The sequence below is a fragment of the Canis lupus genome, chromosome 8 (genome assembly GCF_011100685.1).
Source record: "Canis lupus familiaris isolate Mischka breed German Shepherd chromosome 8, alternate assembly UU_Cfam_GSD_1.0, whole genome shotgun sequence".
In the NCBI taxonomy this organism is placed as follows: domain Eukaryota; kingdom Metazoa; phylum Chordata; class Mammalia; order Carnivora; family Canidae; genus Canis; species Canis lupus.
Genome location: NC_049229.1, coordinates 45,710,981 through 45,728,841, shown reverse-complemented (window position 1 = coordinate 45,728,841; position 17,861 = coordinate 45,710,981). Strand labels below are relative to the sequence as shown.

General features: G+C 40.0%; 1 protein-coding gene across 13 annotated transcripts in view; it reads right to left on the bottom strand.

Moving 5' to 3' along the window:
• RGS6 (regulator of G protein signaling 6) overlaps positions 1–17,861 on the bottom strand; it is a 579,647-nt gene that overhangs the window by 543,803 nt on the left and 17,983 nt on the right. For all 13 annotated transcript variants that reach the window (XM_038545148.1, XM_038545144.1, XM_038545146.1 and 10 more), the window contains one exon: positions 11,024–11,127. In XM_038545148.1, coding sequence (XP_038401076.1) covers positions 11,024–11,107 — 84 coding nt within the window. In that variant the 5' untranslated portion in view covers positions 11,108–11,127. The remainder of the gene's footprint in view (positions 1–11,023; positions 11,128–17,861) is intronic.

Genomic DNA, 17,861 nt, shown 5'->3' with positions numbered 1-17,861 from the left:
CATTCCTTTGCATGTAGCTGTCCAGTTTTCCCAGCACCACTGAAGAGACCATCTTCCCCATTGTATATTCTTGCCTCCTTTGTCATAGATTAATTGGCCATATAATTGTGGGTTTATTTCTGGGTTCTTCGTTCTGTTTATTTATCTATGTGTCTATTTTTGAGCTAGTACCATAATGTTTTGATTACTACAGCTTTATAGTATATCTTGAAATCTGGGATTGTGATACCTCCAGGTTTGTTCTCCTTTTTCAAGATTGTTTTGGCTAGTCAGGGTAGCCCTGAATATTATATATTATATATGTGCTAATATAATATATATATATACTACTTATATAAAAGCCTGGAAGAAAATAGGCCAAAATGTTAACTGTGGTCATATCTGCATGATAGGAGTATGTGAGATATTTTTTCCTACAGTTTGTATATTCTTTTAAAAATGAATTATTAGTTTTAAAATAGAAAACAATGAATTTTTAGAAGGAAAGAAAGAAAAGCAGTTGGCAGAAGCTTTACCAATATTTTACCATGTGAGTTTCAGAACTAAAAATGTTTAATGTTTTCTTGCTTCAGGTTCTCCATATGAAGAATAAGGCTATTATTACACCAGGCACACCTCCGAGATTTAGTGTTCTAAAATACGCTGCCTCCTAAGTATATCTATGCTTTCTTATCACCATACCTTTGCTTCCACAACTCCCATCACCTAAAATCATTTCTTGGCTCTTCCTACAGAACAAAATTCTCCCCTTTCTTAAACATGCAATTCAAGTTATTTCTCTTAAAATTCCTTCCTCCTAGGATGCCTGGATGGCTCAATGGTTGAGCATCTGCCTTTGGCTCGGGTCATGATCCAGCTCTCCCAGGATCGAGTTCCGCATCAGACTCCCTGCATGGAACCTGCTTCTCCTCCCTCTGCCTATGTCTCTGCCTCTCTCCCCTCCCCCCGCCCCATCTCTGTCTCTCATGAATAAATAAATAAAATCTTAAAAAAACACACACAAAAATTCCTTCCTCCTCTGTAAACCCACCTTGTCGACACCAACCTTCCTATAATTAACCACAAACAACTTTGAGATCTTTTTTTCTACATAATTTAATTTCTTTTAAAAAAATTACAAACTTTAGAATAAAGGAAACCCCAGATTCAAATCTCAATACCAGTCACTTATTTATTCTGATCCTGTTTTTTTTTTAAGATTTTATTTATTCATTCATGAGAGACACAGAGAGAGAGAGAGAGAGAGGGGGGGGGGCAGAGACGTAGGCAGTGGGAGAAGCAGCTCCATGCAGGGAACCTGATGTGGGACTCGATCCTGGGTCTCCAGGATCACGCCCTGGGCCAAAGGCAGGCGCTAACCCACTGAGCCACCCAGGGATCCCCCTGATCTTGTTTTCTTACATGTAAATATAGGGTGATCATCACTTGCCTAACAAGCCATTCTGGTGATTACATGCTTCAGTGTATGTGCAGTACCCAGCAGTGTCTGGTATAGAGTGGATAGCCAATAAATCCCTATTATCTTTCTTAATCTGTATCAACAGACCTGACTAAAGAAAATACTAAAGGTAGCTCTCCAGACAAAAGAAAAAATGATCCAAGAGGTAAGCACAGAGATGTAGAAAATAATAAAGCAATGAAAACAATAATTTTTTTGTAAATCTACACCATCGATTGTATTTAGCAAATAAAACTAAAATGGCAAAGTCTTGTAGGGTTTTAAAAGTACAGAATATTCGATTGGACCACATCCTAGGATGTCAATAACCATCTTCCTTTCAATGAAATTAGTAAGTCTACCAGAACAGGGATTCAGTAACCTAACTGAGGGGTCACCCAAATATAAATCCTATCCCCCCATGATTATTTAATTCCTTTTCAACAAATATTCAATTGATTTATATCTTTTGATGTTCTTTACTATAGAGGTATGAATATTCTCTTGCTATGAATGTGTGTCTATATCTATATGTCCATATTTGTATATTTTTTCCATTCCCTTATTATAATACATTTTTAGAATTGAGAATGCAGGTCAAAAGATTTGTCCATTTTCCATTTTGATTTCTATTGGCAAACATTTCTTAACAATAATGCTCCTATATCGCAATGATTGAAATATTTATGTATTTTCCCTTCACAGATATCTGTAGGCTTTTAGTTTTTCTTGTTCAAATCCTTAGAATGAGGCCTTCACTCTACGGCTATTCAAGTTATCCACAGTGTAGGGATACTGCAAAGGAGTGTCAATAATGAGAGTAATAAATTGCCAAAATGTAAAATCTTAGACTCTTTGAAATGAAATGAAGAGTGGGAAATAGGAAAAAATGAAACAAAGCCTTGAACACACCAAGGGCTTTCCAAATTAGAAACCTATACTCGTGGAAACACATCATATTAAACCACACTGAGCTATTCTCGACACTAAAAATACCATCCCTTTCATCTGTGGACACTGATACCACTGGTCGGGGACTTGCCCACACTCCTGTCTCCTGCCAACCAAGATAATGTGATGGGGAGCTTTTCCTCTAGCAAGTCCAATCCTAGGGGAAAAGGAAAACAGAACAGTTTTTTCCTAAGGCAATAAAAAACCTTCAAAATACTTAATGAGAGGAATCTTAAAATGCAGATTGAACAATTAAATTAGTTACCCAGAATACCTCTCTGAAGTTAGTCCTTGGGAGAAAAGAAAAGAAAAAGAAGGCCTAAATGTTCAAGAGACCAAAAAGCATTTGTTTGAAACATACTGACTTACATGACTTTTTTAAAGTTTTGCTTAGGTTAACTTTTTAAAGAAAATTTAAAAGAAAAGACGGTTATGAGAAGAATAAACAGGTAAGGAAATGTAAATGTCTTTATTTTAGATTGTGAAAGCCCTAGCATGTTAGAGCTGAAAGTGATGACTCAGCCTAGCTAACTCCTCACTTCACAAATTGTAGAACTAGACTTAAAAGAGAAGCAACTTGGGCATGGCCCAAAGTGAGCTAGTGGTGTAGCCATAATCAATACAGAGACACGGTGGCCGAGTTACATACTCCTTCCATGACATTTGATTTCTCTACACACAAGGAGTGGAGGTGCGGGCAATCCTGCTCTACAGTTATTTGGTTCAAAATTTTGTTGGTTCCAGGAGACCTTCTGACATTTCCCAGGTGTAACCTGGTGAAAAGATACCTCCTCATTCCCCTCAGATTCGCTCTAGATCTTATTGGTCACTAAATCCTGTTGGTTGTACCTTCCAAATACATCCCCTCGTCTATGTTACCACTACCATTAACATATCATCCTGTCCTCACCTGAATTCCTGTAAAATCACCAAACCATTCTGTCTACTAATCTTACCATTTCTCTTACACCCTCTCAGCACAAGTGAATTCTCCCCACTGACCATATGACTTCCCAGCTTTAAGTTCTTTTGTAGTGACTTTCTTTATGAAGAAAAACAAAGTTTCAGTGGCTTTCCTTTGCTTTGGGGCTAATACCTGCATGAGTCAGAGACTTGTCAGGAAACAGATGGCACACATAAGACAATTCAAAAAAGGTTTATTTCAAAAAGGATAAAGTATAAAGAAGTGGCAGAGTATAGGAGAACCACAAGAGAACACTCAGGAACCTCTGACTTGTGCATAAACCCCTCACCTAGCAGTGGACCTACTCACCGGCTCCTAACAGAAAGGATATAGGATGTTATGTCCAAGATTAGGTTATCAAAGAGTGAAACTCCCATTCTTTCTTACTCACTCTGATAAAACAAGCTGCCGTGTTGGGAGCTACCCCGTGGAGAAACACATGTGGCAAGAAACTGAGAGTGGCTCCAGTCAACTGGTAGTGAGGACCTGAGGCTATCATTCCCACAGCACTAGAGGAACTGAATCCAGCCAACAACTACATGAGGAAGCTTGAGGTGGACCTCTCCCCAGGTGAGCCTTCAAATGAAACTGCAATCCTGCCAACATCTTTAATGTGGTCTTTGTGAGAGACATGACCCAGAGGACCCACCTAAGAATACTGACTCATGAAAACTATGATGTAATAAATGTGCTTAAGCCAATTAATCCCATTACATTTTGAGGTAATTGGCTATACAGCCATAGAAGACTACACAAACTGGAGCCACCCAGATGCACAAAAAGATGAGGAGAAGACAAGGGTAGCAGGACGCAGAGGAGAAAAGTCTGCCCTGGGAGCAACAATGACCTTCAGTCAAGGGGCATGGGCAAGAAAGAAGGAAGACTCTGTAGAGAGAGAGCCACGAGAAGGAACACCCTGGCTTTGCTCTACTTCCTCCTTCCCCTCTCTCTCCAGGCTTCTACTGACCAAATCTGAATCAAAGCCAGAGATACCAAAAGCCCTGCAGGTGAGTCTACCTCCTGGGGCCTGGAAGGGTCAAATGTGAGTGTGCAGATGCAAAGGGAAGATAACTGCATGGTGTCCTAAATCTTGGGCATGATATGTAAGGTCTTCCATGATCCAGGCCTAATCTCCTCAGCCAACTTTATTTCTCAACCTCCAGCACATACACCTAGCTCCAAGAAAACAGCCACTTGACGTTCCCCCAACTCAGTTTATCACATCACACTCTGTCCCTTTCCATGTGGTAGTCATTCTCCTTCCTGCACTTATCTTTTTTCCTTCTCTGCCAGGGTAATTCCTAGTCATCTTTCACGAATTAAGGTAGGTGCCAAATCCTCAGGATGTCTTCTATGACATTATTATCCTCTCTCTTGATATGGGCTTCTGACCCTTCTACATCCTTCCACATTCCTCAGCTCACCTCTACCAATTGCCTCTTGCAACTCTCTAGGTACTCTAACCCATTAGGTTTTGTCAGGGCAGACCTCTTCTTGCGTTCCTAGCATCTGGCACACAAATGACACTTGATACATATTTGTTGATTAAATTATTCCTAATCCTCATTGTGCCTTGGTCACCAAGATCTACAGGTTCCCTGACTCTCAGTTGTGCTGGCCACTACAACTGCCTTCCATGAATTCCAAAACAATGTCCTATTCCCAGCTTGCTCATCAGGCTTGTCTCTTCCAGGCTAGATTTCCCCTGCCCCCTACCTTCTTGCTGCATACCATTGCCTGTGTAACTAAAATAGTGCTACATTTACTTTTTGGAAATATGCCTAAAGTAACTTCTGCCCAAGACTGCAAGGGTCCTAGAATATTAGGGAAAGTGACCTTGGAGTATCAGGGCAACACAAAGGCAAGACCAAAATTCCAGCAGAGAAGGAATAAAAAACTGGAAACTAACAAGTGAAGGAAGCCAGCAATGACATATAATAACACTAGCCTTTTCTCCTTTCTCTAAGACTTCTAATTCATCCCTAACACTATGCATTACTGACAGTACCCAGTGATACTATTTAAACACAGTTCCTACTATCTAACATACAATCAGTACCACCAAATGATACCTGTACAAACATTTTAAATGTTACTAGCCAGCCAAAGAAACAAGTCGCCACCCAGAAAACACTTTAACTGTTGAATGTTAAATCATTAAAGTACAATTTTTCTTCTGATGCCAAACTACATTAGGTTTTATCTCAATTCAGTTTAGGTTTTGTAGGACTGCTTAAAATATTTCCAGAAAAGTTCAAAAGATGGGCAGCCCGGGTGGCTCAGCGGTTTAGCGCTGCCTTCAGCCCAGGGCCTGATCCTGGAGACCCGGGATCGAGTCCCATGTCGGGCTCCCCGCATGGAGCCTGCTTCTCCCTCTGCCTGTGTCTCTGCCTCTCTCTCTCAATCTCATTCTCTCTCTCTCTCTCATGAATAAATAAATAAAATATTTTTTGAAAAAAGTTCAAAAGACCCTAAGTACACCTACAGTCTCACAACACTGTTTTGACATCAGGAAAGTTTATTAACTTCTAAATGATTAAAAATTTACAGAATGAAACTTGTAAATCATTGCAGAAAAGTATGTTTACAATATTTAGTCCAATCCTCTCATTTTACAGAAAAGGAAATGAAGCCAAAGTAGTGTTTTATTTATTATATTGATGGGTTGCTAGGTACACAGGGTTCATCTTATCATGCTTCTTTTTACTTTATGTGGACAATGAATATATTCTGTTTGTGTAAGAAGTATTTTGTGGTTCGGAAGGGAGGAGGAAAAGAAAGGAGAGAGAAAGAAATCAAAATATGAAACGGAGCTTGGAAAATGAAGTTGCCCATCCAGAGAACCAAAGCAGTGAGAGTAGGAGCTGGGGCCAGATATCCAGGGCTCTCTGCTCCCTGTTTGGCATCTTCCATCACACTGTACTGCCTCATGACCCAAGTCCGGGTCAAGTTAAGCTACAATTTTCTCTGTCCAACTACCATCTAATTGCCCAGAGTTCTAAATCAAATTACCAGTCCAGTTGGAAATTTTTCAAGAGATGTTATTAACACCACTCAGAGAACTAAACAAAATCGGGAAGCAACCTACTTGTACTCAAAAGAATCCTGAGTTTATAAAAGAAAGTAAACATTTTAGAATATCTTTACCCAAGAAACAAGAGCACCAGCAAGTAGAAGGAAGCTTTAGCATTACAAATGTTCAACGTTTACTCAAGTCAAATCTCTGAGGATCAGCATGAAAGCAAAGATCTGCTGCACAGTATTTTCATTTATTTAATTCATCCAATGTCTGTCGAGCCCCAACTATGTGGCAATGGCAGTCTGAGGTTGATAACATTGTCGTGGAAGGGACACCGATGGGGGGAGTCAGACTATCTGAACACAATCATGGCTTCACTGGGAAACTGCTGGGTAACATTATGCAAGTTACACGCTCTCTCCATACTTCAGTTTGCTCATATAAATGATGTTGTTACTAAAATCCCTTACAAAAATAAAAAAAATTAAAAAAATTAAAAAAATCCCTTACTTGTAAGTCTATGACAGGAAACTGGTCCTTCCACATCTGAGAGATCTATAAATAAAGTAAAAACCCACTTCAAAACATCAACTTTCCCTTTACTCTGCCATATGTACTCTACCTGGATATTGTAAAAGATACTAAATAAGTACATTTCAAACTCAGATTCTCCTGAGAAGAGTTTAAAACTCAGATTCCCAGCGGGTGCCTGGGTAGTTGGTTAAGTGTCTGCCTGTGGTTCAAGTCATGATCTCAGGGTCCTGGGATTGGCCAGTGTCGGGCTCCCTGCTCAGCAGGAGTCTGCTTCTCCCTCTCCTTCTGTCTCTTCCCCCCACCCCACCCCTGCTCATGCCCTCTCTCTCTCTTAAATAAATACAATCTTTTTTAAAAAAAATTTTAATAAAAAATTTTTTAAAACTCAGATCCCCAGGACCCAATTTAGACCCAATGAAACAAAAATATCTTGGAGAGGGGATCCTTTGAGGATCAATATTTTTATAAAACATCCCTAAGTGATCTGATGTTCAGTCAGGTTCAAATATCATCCCTACATCGGACAATTCAATGACCCAGGAGCTTTTGAATCCAGGAATATAAAAAAGGGTCTGGGTGACTTAATAAATAATTAAGCTTTTTCTCTTAAATAGATTTTTAATGTGACCAATACATTTTTCATACACACCGCCAATCCAAAATGTGAATGTGAAGGATGAAAAACTAAATTAGAAAGTCTGTTCCACTCAATAAATAAATCATGCCTTGGGAAAGTACAACTTCTCACAGTTAATGACACAGAAAACATGAAAAGAAAATGAAGAGGATTCTGAGAGTGTAGGTTTACAAAACCCACCCATCATTACTCATATGTCAGAAGGTTACCATCCTAAATGGCATTTAAAAGTCACAACAACATTATGGACATAATCATCCCACTTATTACTCGGAAGTTTACCCAAAAGCTCCATTTCTCTAGATTTGGCTTTTTAAATGTCAGCATCTGAATCAACACAACACAGTCCAAGCAAAAACTTCACACTAAAAACATCTGACATGAGTAAGAAACAACAAAGAGGAAAAAAAAAAAAAAAAAAGGAAAGCACTATTTGCATAATTTTTAATGTAAATTTTTGTTGTAGACCTCTAAGAAAAGATTTGGTTTTAGAGTTTACAACCTTGAAAAAATCACTATGGAAAAGGACTTATATAGTAAATGTTTTGAATTGACCTTGGTTTCAAGGTTTAATCTTTACTGACACCTTGAGGATAGTGTCCTGCAATATTGGTTGTATTGGTTGTAGCCAACAGCTGATCTACAGCAGTGCAAGCAGAGAGCTAGGTAAATCTCTCACAGTTGGAACATAACCATGATTTAGTCAAATTAACCAGGTTTAAATGATTCCAGGCCCTAGACCCATACTAAGCAATGCCTTCTTTCTTTCTAATAAATTGAACAGATGCAATATCCCTTTTATATTAATTAACTAATATAGCAGATAACATGAACACATGCATACCCCACATACAAATTTGTCATAAGGAAGCAAGATATATTTCCAATATAGAAACCAAATGGCTAGTAGTTCTATCTCTGAAGAACTACAGCAATCGACAACTTTGTATCTAAATTAAACCAGAAAAGAGTCCCCTCCTACTACCTAAAAAGTAAAAATTGAGTTCCCACAAATCTGAAGGAAGTTTTCCTTTCAACATAATACCAAACGTTCTAGTAGAAAGGTGTTTGGGTTGCATGACCTTTACATTTCCTACTAACCTTTACTAACCCATTGGTTTACAGTCTCCTGAACAATATAAAAATATTTGTATTGTTTTCCAGAGTCTTAAAAAAGCAACTCACTCTATAAACATACTTTAGTCAATTAACAGCACCAACATCTACACATTTTATAATTTATTTCCTCTACAAATGACACTGTCTTCATATGACCTAAAGATAAAAGAAAAAGAAGCATTCATTATGGACCGCCTCCATACAAAACAAGATGGGAGATGTCTCATTTACTTTGTCTAAATGAATCTTCACAATGACCCCAAGAGGTACCATCCTTTCTCCCACCTTTTTTTTTTTTTCCAAAAATGAAGAAACTTGAGGTTCACAGAAGTTAATAACGAACTCAAGGTCATACCACCAGGAAATGGTAGAGTTGCAATCATTTAAATCTACATCTGATTCCAAAGCTCATGTTCCTATGAGCTTGGCACAGGGTTTCCCAGCATGGAGTGGGTTAAGAAGGTAATAATGAATAAACATCTTTTATTCTGTATGCCTCACTAATTGGTTAGCCCTGTTAACCTCTTTTTTCTTTACGACAACTTAATAGACATCTCTATTAGAAATGCATCTAAGCATTCTCTTACAAAGCAAAGGATTAAAAAAATTTGATACTCTAAGCAAGATTAGTTTGAGTTCTATTTTTATAAGAAAAGGGAAAAATTCACCATATTGATCATCCAGGAATATATCTAGTTCAACCCTGCCCACGTGGTTAGCAGAGATCAAACGCAGAGTCTTGCAGAATACACAGAACCCAGCAGACAACTCAAATATTTAGTGAAATGAATGACCATAAACTCATTTTCCTTATTAATATGTAATACAGTTAGGCGAAACTTTCACAAACATTGAAGCCTTAAAAAGCTGTATTAATAAGAAGCAGTTATTACTGTTGTGCCCAAGATCGCGAATCTGAGAAACCACCAAGGAGCCGACACCGATGCAATCACACGAGGGTTTATTTACAAGCTCGAGCCTGGGTCCAAGTATCAGTCCTGCTCTGCTTGTCCAGGGGTAGGGGATTTTGTTCAATTTCCTGGGTCCCACAATTACCTCAAATTCAACATATGCACAAATAAAACCTATGTGCCATATTTCCTTCCTTTAAGACAGTCTTCCAAATGTCCCCATTTGAATGAACAGCAGCAATGTCTTTCTATAACCCAAGGTCAAAACGCAGTCATCTTTGATTCTTTATTCCGCTCCTAATTCTATATTCATTCCATTTCCAAGTCATTTTTAATGCAGACTCTTTAATCCCTTTGCTCAGTCTCACTCAATTCTGAGGGGGCATTTCTCCTGCTAAATTAACGTCCTCCTTACCTTTCTCACAGAGACAAAAACATCAACAGCACCCCCTCAAGCCTCAAATCTACCTTCACAACCATACATCTGGCACCCTGGGGCAAGACTCACAATTCCAAAGAGATATTAATTTTACAACTCTTGGCACAAAAATTGTTCATGATTAAATTGCCTATGGTTTGACAATCTAAAAATCTGGCTCCATCCAGACTCTCTTCCCAAAACCTAACCTCCATTACTCCATGTAAGCCACCTATGCCCCCAAGCTCACTGGTTCTGGTTGCTGTTCACTTTCTTCAGCTCCTTCCCTCTGCTGAATGCATCTCACCACCTGGAATGTTGTTCTTCCCTTCTGCTTTCCACATAAAGCAGTCCTACTCATCCTTTAAAACTGAGTTCAAAGACCACTTTTCCACCAGTCCACACCTGACCTCTGAGCCTGGAAGTAATCACCCTCTCCTCTGATTTCATGTAACACTCTATTTGCACCTCTTTTTTTTTTTAATTAACACTTAGACTATTACAGTTATTTCTGTACATCTTATGTCTCCTACCAACTGCGAATACATGCACACCTCTGTATCTCCCATAGTATCTAGACCAGTTCTTGTACAATAAGGGTTCAAAAACTATGTTATACAGAGGCCTTTACCTTGAAGGAGAATAGATCTCCCTCTGCATTGCTTGGGCAATCTTTGCTTTTTTAAAGAAAACCAAATCTTCTTTAAAGATTTGGGTGGGCGCCTGGCCGGCTCACTCTATAGAGCATGTGCCTCTTGATCTCAGGGTTGTTAAGTTCAAGACCCACATTCAGTGTAGAGATTACTTAAAAATAAAATCTTTAAAGAAAATCAAATCATATTTTTCAAGTATGACAAACCTAAGTTCCTTGAGTTTTGAATTGGAAAATCAGAGGATATGAGAAGAAAATGATATTCATTTATCAGTCAAGGCAGTTTAGGCAGAAAACATTTGTCAAGCTGTCAACCATCAGTCAACCCTACACACAACAAACACACAGGCAGCACCCCCAGCTTTTAATGAGAGCCTTACTTTGCGGTAGACTATCATATTTGGAGAACTTTCTTCTGGGTCAGCAATCCCCACTGCTCTTTGGTCCCCAGATCCCTGAGCCATGCCGGATGTCTTCACTCACGCTGCAAAAATAAATGAACAGACCATTAAGACATGAAAAAATTCTATAGAGAAACCTCTTAATGCAAAGAAGCATTTTTGGCAGGTGATATGAAAATAAAACATGAAGAATTTCATATTTTTCCTCTTGATTTCAGCAGTATTTTAAAAAAATGTTTAGGGGAAATTGGGGTCTTGTTATCCACATACATTCTTCTAATCCCAAAGCAACATGTTCATTATTTTCAGCCCAGAATCTTGTACCCTAAAGGTAAGCTCATGCCAGTTCTAAATAATCTCCTGAAGACAGATGAAGCACACTCATTTTGATGTTGATTTTGTCTTACCAAAGCTCACTTTCTGATTAATTCTGTTTTAAAATCTGAAATACTTTATCAGGAAAATGCAAATCAAAACCACAAAGAAATACCACTTTATATCTACTAGGATGGTCATAGTAAAAAAGAAAAACCTCAAATAACAAGTGTTGACAAGGATGTGGGGAAATCTAAGCACTGTGTCTTGTGGTAGGAATGTAAAATGGTTCAGTCGCTATGAAAAATAGTCTAGTAGTTCCTCAAAAGTTAAACACAGAATCACCAATAACCTGAAAATTCAACTATATCCCAAAGAACTGAAAACAAGTATTCAAACAAATACTTGAATACAAACATTCACAGCAGTACTCTTCACAACAGCCAAAACATGGAAACAACTCAGTGTCCATCAACTGATGAATGGATAAACCAAATATGGTCTATCCCTACCACAGAATAAAATTCACCCATGAAAATCTGTATTGATACAACATAGATTTATCTTGAAAACATCATGCTTAGTAAAAGAAGCCAGACACAAAAATCACTGCAATGGATTGAATGTTCACACCCCCATCCAAATTCATTTGTTGAAATCCTAACTCCCAGAGTGATGGTAGTAGGACGTATAGCCTTTGGGAGGTGATTAATGCCCTTATAAGAGAACTCTCAGAGAGCTCCCTTCTGCCATGTGAAGACCTAGTGAGGGCAGCCCAGGTGGCTCAGTGGTTTAGTGTCGCCTTCAGCCCAGAGTGTGATCCTGGAGACTCAGGATTGAGTCCCACGAGTCCCATGTCGGGCTCCCCGCATGGAGCCTGCTTCTCCCTCTGCCTGTGTCTCTGCCTCTCTCGTGCGTGCTCTGTGTCTCTCATGAATAAATAAATAAAATATTTTAAAGACATAGTGAGAATAAAGCCATCCCATGGGCCACACACTAAATCTACTCAAGACTAGATCTTGGACTTTCCAGCTTCCAGAAATATGAGAAATAAATTTCTGTTGTTTATACGCCAGCCAATTTATGATATTCTGTTACAGCAGCCTAAACAGACTAAGAGACATATTGTATAATTCCATTTATGTAGAATATCTAGAACAGGTAAATGTGTAGATACAGGAAGCAGGTTGGTAGCTGCCAACAGCTGGGCAGAGAATGGAATGGGGTTACTGCCTAATGGATATGGGGTCTCTTCTGGGATAACGAAAACATTTTTGCACTAGATAGGGGTGAAGGATGCAAAACATTGTGAATGTGTTAAATGCCACTGAAATATATTCTTTAAAGTAGTTAATTTTCTGTTATGTGAATTTTACCTCAATTAAGTGAATATTTTTAATTTGACCTTTTTAAAAAGTCTGAAAAGGTATCAGTGAAACAATGACAGAATTTTTGAGAAAAGAAGTTCAGTTCTTGGTATCATACTCTATTTGCTGTGCTACTATGAACAAGTTAACCTATTCGGTTCTCTTTGTTAACTTCCTTTTAAAACAAAATGCTGAATGCCTGCTGTATACCCAGAATCATGCTGAGGCCCCTCCCTCTACATTGCTCTCATCAGTAAAATGTGAATTCCATGGAGTACTCACAGGTGAGGGTTTAATAAACTGAATGTGAATGTATCATATAAAGCCATAAAAGTCCTATACAAATGTTATCACTAAGCTGAGAGCCTGCCTGGGTTATTTGCACAAAATTCATAGACTGTTCATCAAAGAAACTTTTATAAATACCATACTTGGCAGAAAAGGTCATTTCAATTCAAAATAAAAATGCAAGAAATATTTTATTGTAAAATAAGTTGGTACCAAAGGTCATTCCATAAAAACAGATTTGGATAGAAGATGGGCAAGAGACAGGAATTTGTCATTTGTGCTAAGAATTTAAATGCCCACAGATAACCATTTGAATGTTGCTTGCTTTCTTCATCATTTGTGAATTAAGATGCATTTTTAAAGTTAGATTACATGAAGAGATAAAAAACATACTTCTCTTATCTCTACACATTGTAATATCAGTGTTTCTGTGAATATAGTGCTACATGCAACGCTGATTATTAATTCCAATCAGCGACTTTTAAAGTTAAATGAACAACACACTTTTATTTTTCAACAGCTACTTATTTGCCTACTCCTTTGCCCGAATACAGAATATAACAGAGCATGAAAAACAAAAATTGAGTCCATTTGTCTGCTCATTTATATATGTAATAGAGCCATTTTTGGGTTTCTGGCTTTATTTGTAAATGAACACTCTGACTTTAATGACCTTATTATCTCCCACCTAGAAAACTGTTAAAACAGCAAGGTTGGGAATGACCTAGAAACAATCCTGTCAGCCCTGCCTTTGCCTTTCCCTGGCCGCTCCCCGCCCCCTACAGAAACATTTCTGGTGTTACAACAAGCCACTGGGCCAGGACTGGGACTTCAGACTACAAGTGCAGGCAGACAGTCTCCATGTTAGGAATTTCAGTGAGTCTAGTATGTAGTAGAAAAGCTTCTATTTTTGGTTCCTCTAGCAGCTCATTTTGAAACTCAATGTCATTTAACTTTCCTGTGTCTAGAAAGGATCATTTCTAAAATAGTGATATAACCACTTTCCAGGCCATGTGTCAACAGATGTTAGAGAAACAGGATGCAAAACCTACACAGGTAAGGAGGTTATAATTATATTCATTGACTATGATGCTAGAGTTCATGACATAAAGGGCTATATTTTCATTCATTACAATATAGCATGAAATATTTATTTTTAAATGAAGTACAATAGAAATGAAATAGGAATATTTTACATCTCATGGTAGGAGAACCCCAAAAACTTCTTCATGTTATTTATATATACTGCATGTACACATACAAAGTAAATAATTCAGGACCTTTTATTTTAATATTTGGAGAATGTGAATGTTTTTCTGAAAACACACACCTACATTTCAACAGAAAGAAAACACAGTAATGATATTCCTTTCCTATCATGGCTTACAGCTAACAAAGGGGAGAACTGAAAACACCTTAAGAGCTTGATTTTTGAAGTCCCCAAGAAGAGACAGGTAGCTAAGTGGTTACAAGCTGGCATCTGTCATCAGACCGATCCACATCCGAATTTAGGTTCCACCACTTACAAGCAGTGTGACCTGAGGCAAGCTACTTCACCTCTCTGTGCCTTTGCTTCCTTACCTGTCACCACCATCCCAGCATAGTAGAAAGCCTTCTGAACTGAGTGGCCTGGTTCCCAAAACTGATTTGCAATTAACTAGCTGTCAGAACCAGGTGAGGCCACAGCGTCTCTGGACCCCAGGTGGACAATAACTGTAAAACCCTGCATCTTCACTATTCCTCCCAGCTGCCCAGAACCTCAGAACTCATGTTTCTAACTTTCCTTCAAACCACCTCTCTTCAATCATTACTGCCTATATCCTAGCCTGTGTCCTTGAGTCATGGCAATGCTCATGCTGAACTTGTCAAAGAATCACAGAACTGCTGGAGTGAAGCGTCCCCTCCCAGACTGGGCATCCCTCCCCTTGAAGCAATTTCCGTAACACCACCACCCACCACCAGGTGCGGTGGGACTCAACATTTCTTCTTGGAGCAAACACACTGAGCATCCACTCACTCAAGCTGCATGCTAGGCCCTGGAGATATAAAGATAAATCAGACACAGATGCTCTCATTAAAGTGTTCAGAGTCCAGGAGGGGGGACAGACATGTCCACAGAAGCAGGACATCGTAACATGTGGGTGTTTGGTTATCCTGGCACAGGATAGAACCTGGCAACTGAGATCAGAGCAGAAGGATGGATAGGAGTCTGGGGGAGGCAGAAGAGGCCATTTAAGCCTAGCGGACAATGCAGGCATGGCCATCTGAAGTCCCAGAAGCAGTAGGCACCCAAGAGAGAAAAAAAAAAAAAAAACATGAAGACAATATGATCTCAAGGAGATTAAGTGGATAGTCAAATGTGGGGTAAGAAAAAACAGGGCTTCGCACCTCTCTTGGTTTACTCATTCAACAGGGATCTCTACTAAAGCCAATTCTGCTTGGGTTGGAGTCTTTGTCGGTGGGGTTCACCCCTCTATCCCCAACACCTAGAAGAGGGTGTGGCACATAGTAGGCATTCAAATATTCCTAAATGATGAAATTGATAATATTCTACCAAGATGCAGGGCACTCCTTCAGGAACATTCATCTAGATAAAATGTCATTAAAACTGCCCCACAAAGAAGGCTCTTTAATGACAAAGAACTATGTACAGAATCAGATTTTCCCCGCCAGAATTTATTGGTATGAGTCAGCCCTGAACTCAGGAATCCATGAGCTATCTATATTTATTTGAGAGAGCATGTGGCACAAGCTGGGGAGGGGGGAGAGGGGCAAAGGGAGAGGGAAAGAGAGTATGTTAAGCAGGCTGCACGCCCAGCACGGAGCCCAAGATGGGGCTGGATCTCACGACCCTGGGATGAAAATCAAGAGTCAGACGCTTCACCGACTGAGCTGCCCAGGTGTTCCATCCATGAGCAATTTAGATAAGAAGGAATATGTGGGAGGATGGAAAGTATAGTGAGGAGAGACCCTGTGAATAACAGAACAACTGAGCATTTCTATGACTCAAACTCTGATTAGTGAATCTTCTGCAAATCAGGACTGCAATTTACTCCAAACTTATGTTGCATCCGTAGCTTGCAGTTACAACAAATGCCAGCTGTCTTCCTTTGTAATGCCAGCCTCTCTAGAGCAAGCAAAGCCTAGAGTCCAGCAGATAACAATGCGGAGCCCAGCAGGTAGAAGGACCTCAGTAATGTGGATAAGGAAGGGGCTTTGAAGTCACACCTGAAATAGCATCTCAGCTCTGGCTACACCAAGACTGCTGGGTAGCCTTTGGCAGTTGACCACCTCCCCCCTCACTCCCATCTGGAAGATGAGACCCCTCTACTTTGCAGAGTTGCTTTTGAAGAGGAAATAAAATAAGGCATGCAAATTCCCTGGTGCAGAATGAAGGTAGCGACTGACCGGCAGTCTGGTTTCAGGAAATCCCAGGCCACCAGCATCAAAATCGTTGGAGAAACCCTTCCCCCCACCTCAGGGATTCGGAGATGAAGCCATCAGCTGTTCAGCAAGCCTCTCTGGTGACCCTGACACACAACTAAGAGGCAGACCACCTCAGTGACACGCCAGTGCTGCTGAGATCACCATCACATGCCACTGAACGTGTTAAGCGTCATGCCTGCCCCTCTCTGTATCTAGCCCTCAAAATTCTATTCAGGGAAATATCTTGTGGGAGAGGTAAACAAAGCCTGACTCTAATATAGCCTGAATATTTGTGCTGCCAAAGAAGAATTTCTGTTGATGTGATTTCCTCTCCTCCATATTGTATCAACTTCACATTGTCTGCCTCAGCCCATTAAAACCCAATGGATTTTTTTTTCTGACATCAGCAATGTTAAGCACTTGAGGAAAAAAAGATTTACAAGATGTGTGCTAGCTCAGTAGTACAAGCTTGTTTATATAGCTGTAATCTGACTGAGTGGGCAGGAGCCTCCAGGGGGGAAAAGAAAGAACAACGACTCTGAAGTACACGTGACTCTTCCTGTTTAGTGGTCCTGCTGACGTGATGGCTTCTATATAGGCGAACTCAAACTCCAGGTGCTCAGTGACAGAGCAAGAGTCGGCTGCAGGTCTGACACCAAAGATCTTAAAGCAAGGTACTAGAGCTCAATCCCTAGAGGCCAGTTTTGGTGGCCATGCCAGGCACCCAGGATTCTGCTGGGATGTAATCATTTGATCATTTCAGGACGTTAGTTAGCATTCAGTGGTTCCCAAAAGCTGGTCCAACGACCTGAACCAGACTGGCAGCCACAGAACCACCCAGGGTGGACTCTAAAGACACAGGTTCCTGGGTCCCATGCCCCTCAAAATTCCAATCTGGTAGGCCTAGGGTGGTCCCTGGAGATTTATAATGTAAGCAATCCCCAGGTGATGTGGAAGCCCAGTCAGGTCTGGGAACCACTGACCTGGATTCCATGAGCCTGCCTTCTCTTCTTCTCTTCGCCTAACCTCTCCACCCCAGCCACGCTGCCTACTATCTGGGCAACCATGTGGAGGTGGAGCTCCTTCAGCTTCCCTTGTATTTAGGCAGAAACTCTCTGTACTGAAAAAAAAAGCAAGGGTCCTGGAGTCAAAGAACAGGCTTTCAATCCTGGCCAGGCCATGTGATCATGAACAACTTAGGGCTATACTTACTTAGCGTCTCTGAGCCTTGGTTTCCTCATCTATAAAATGGAACAAATACTGATTACCTGTATCAGGGGTTCTCAGCCTTGTCTGCCTCTCAGAATTGCCCAGCAAAGGTATCACAGCAATTCTAACAAGTGGCTGATACTATTCCCACTCGACAGATGAGAAAACTGAGGCCCAAGAACATAGGTCACTTGCCAAAAGTAAAGCAGCTT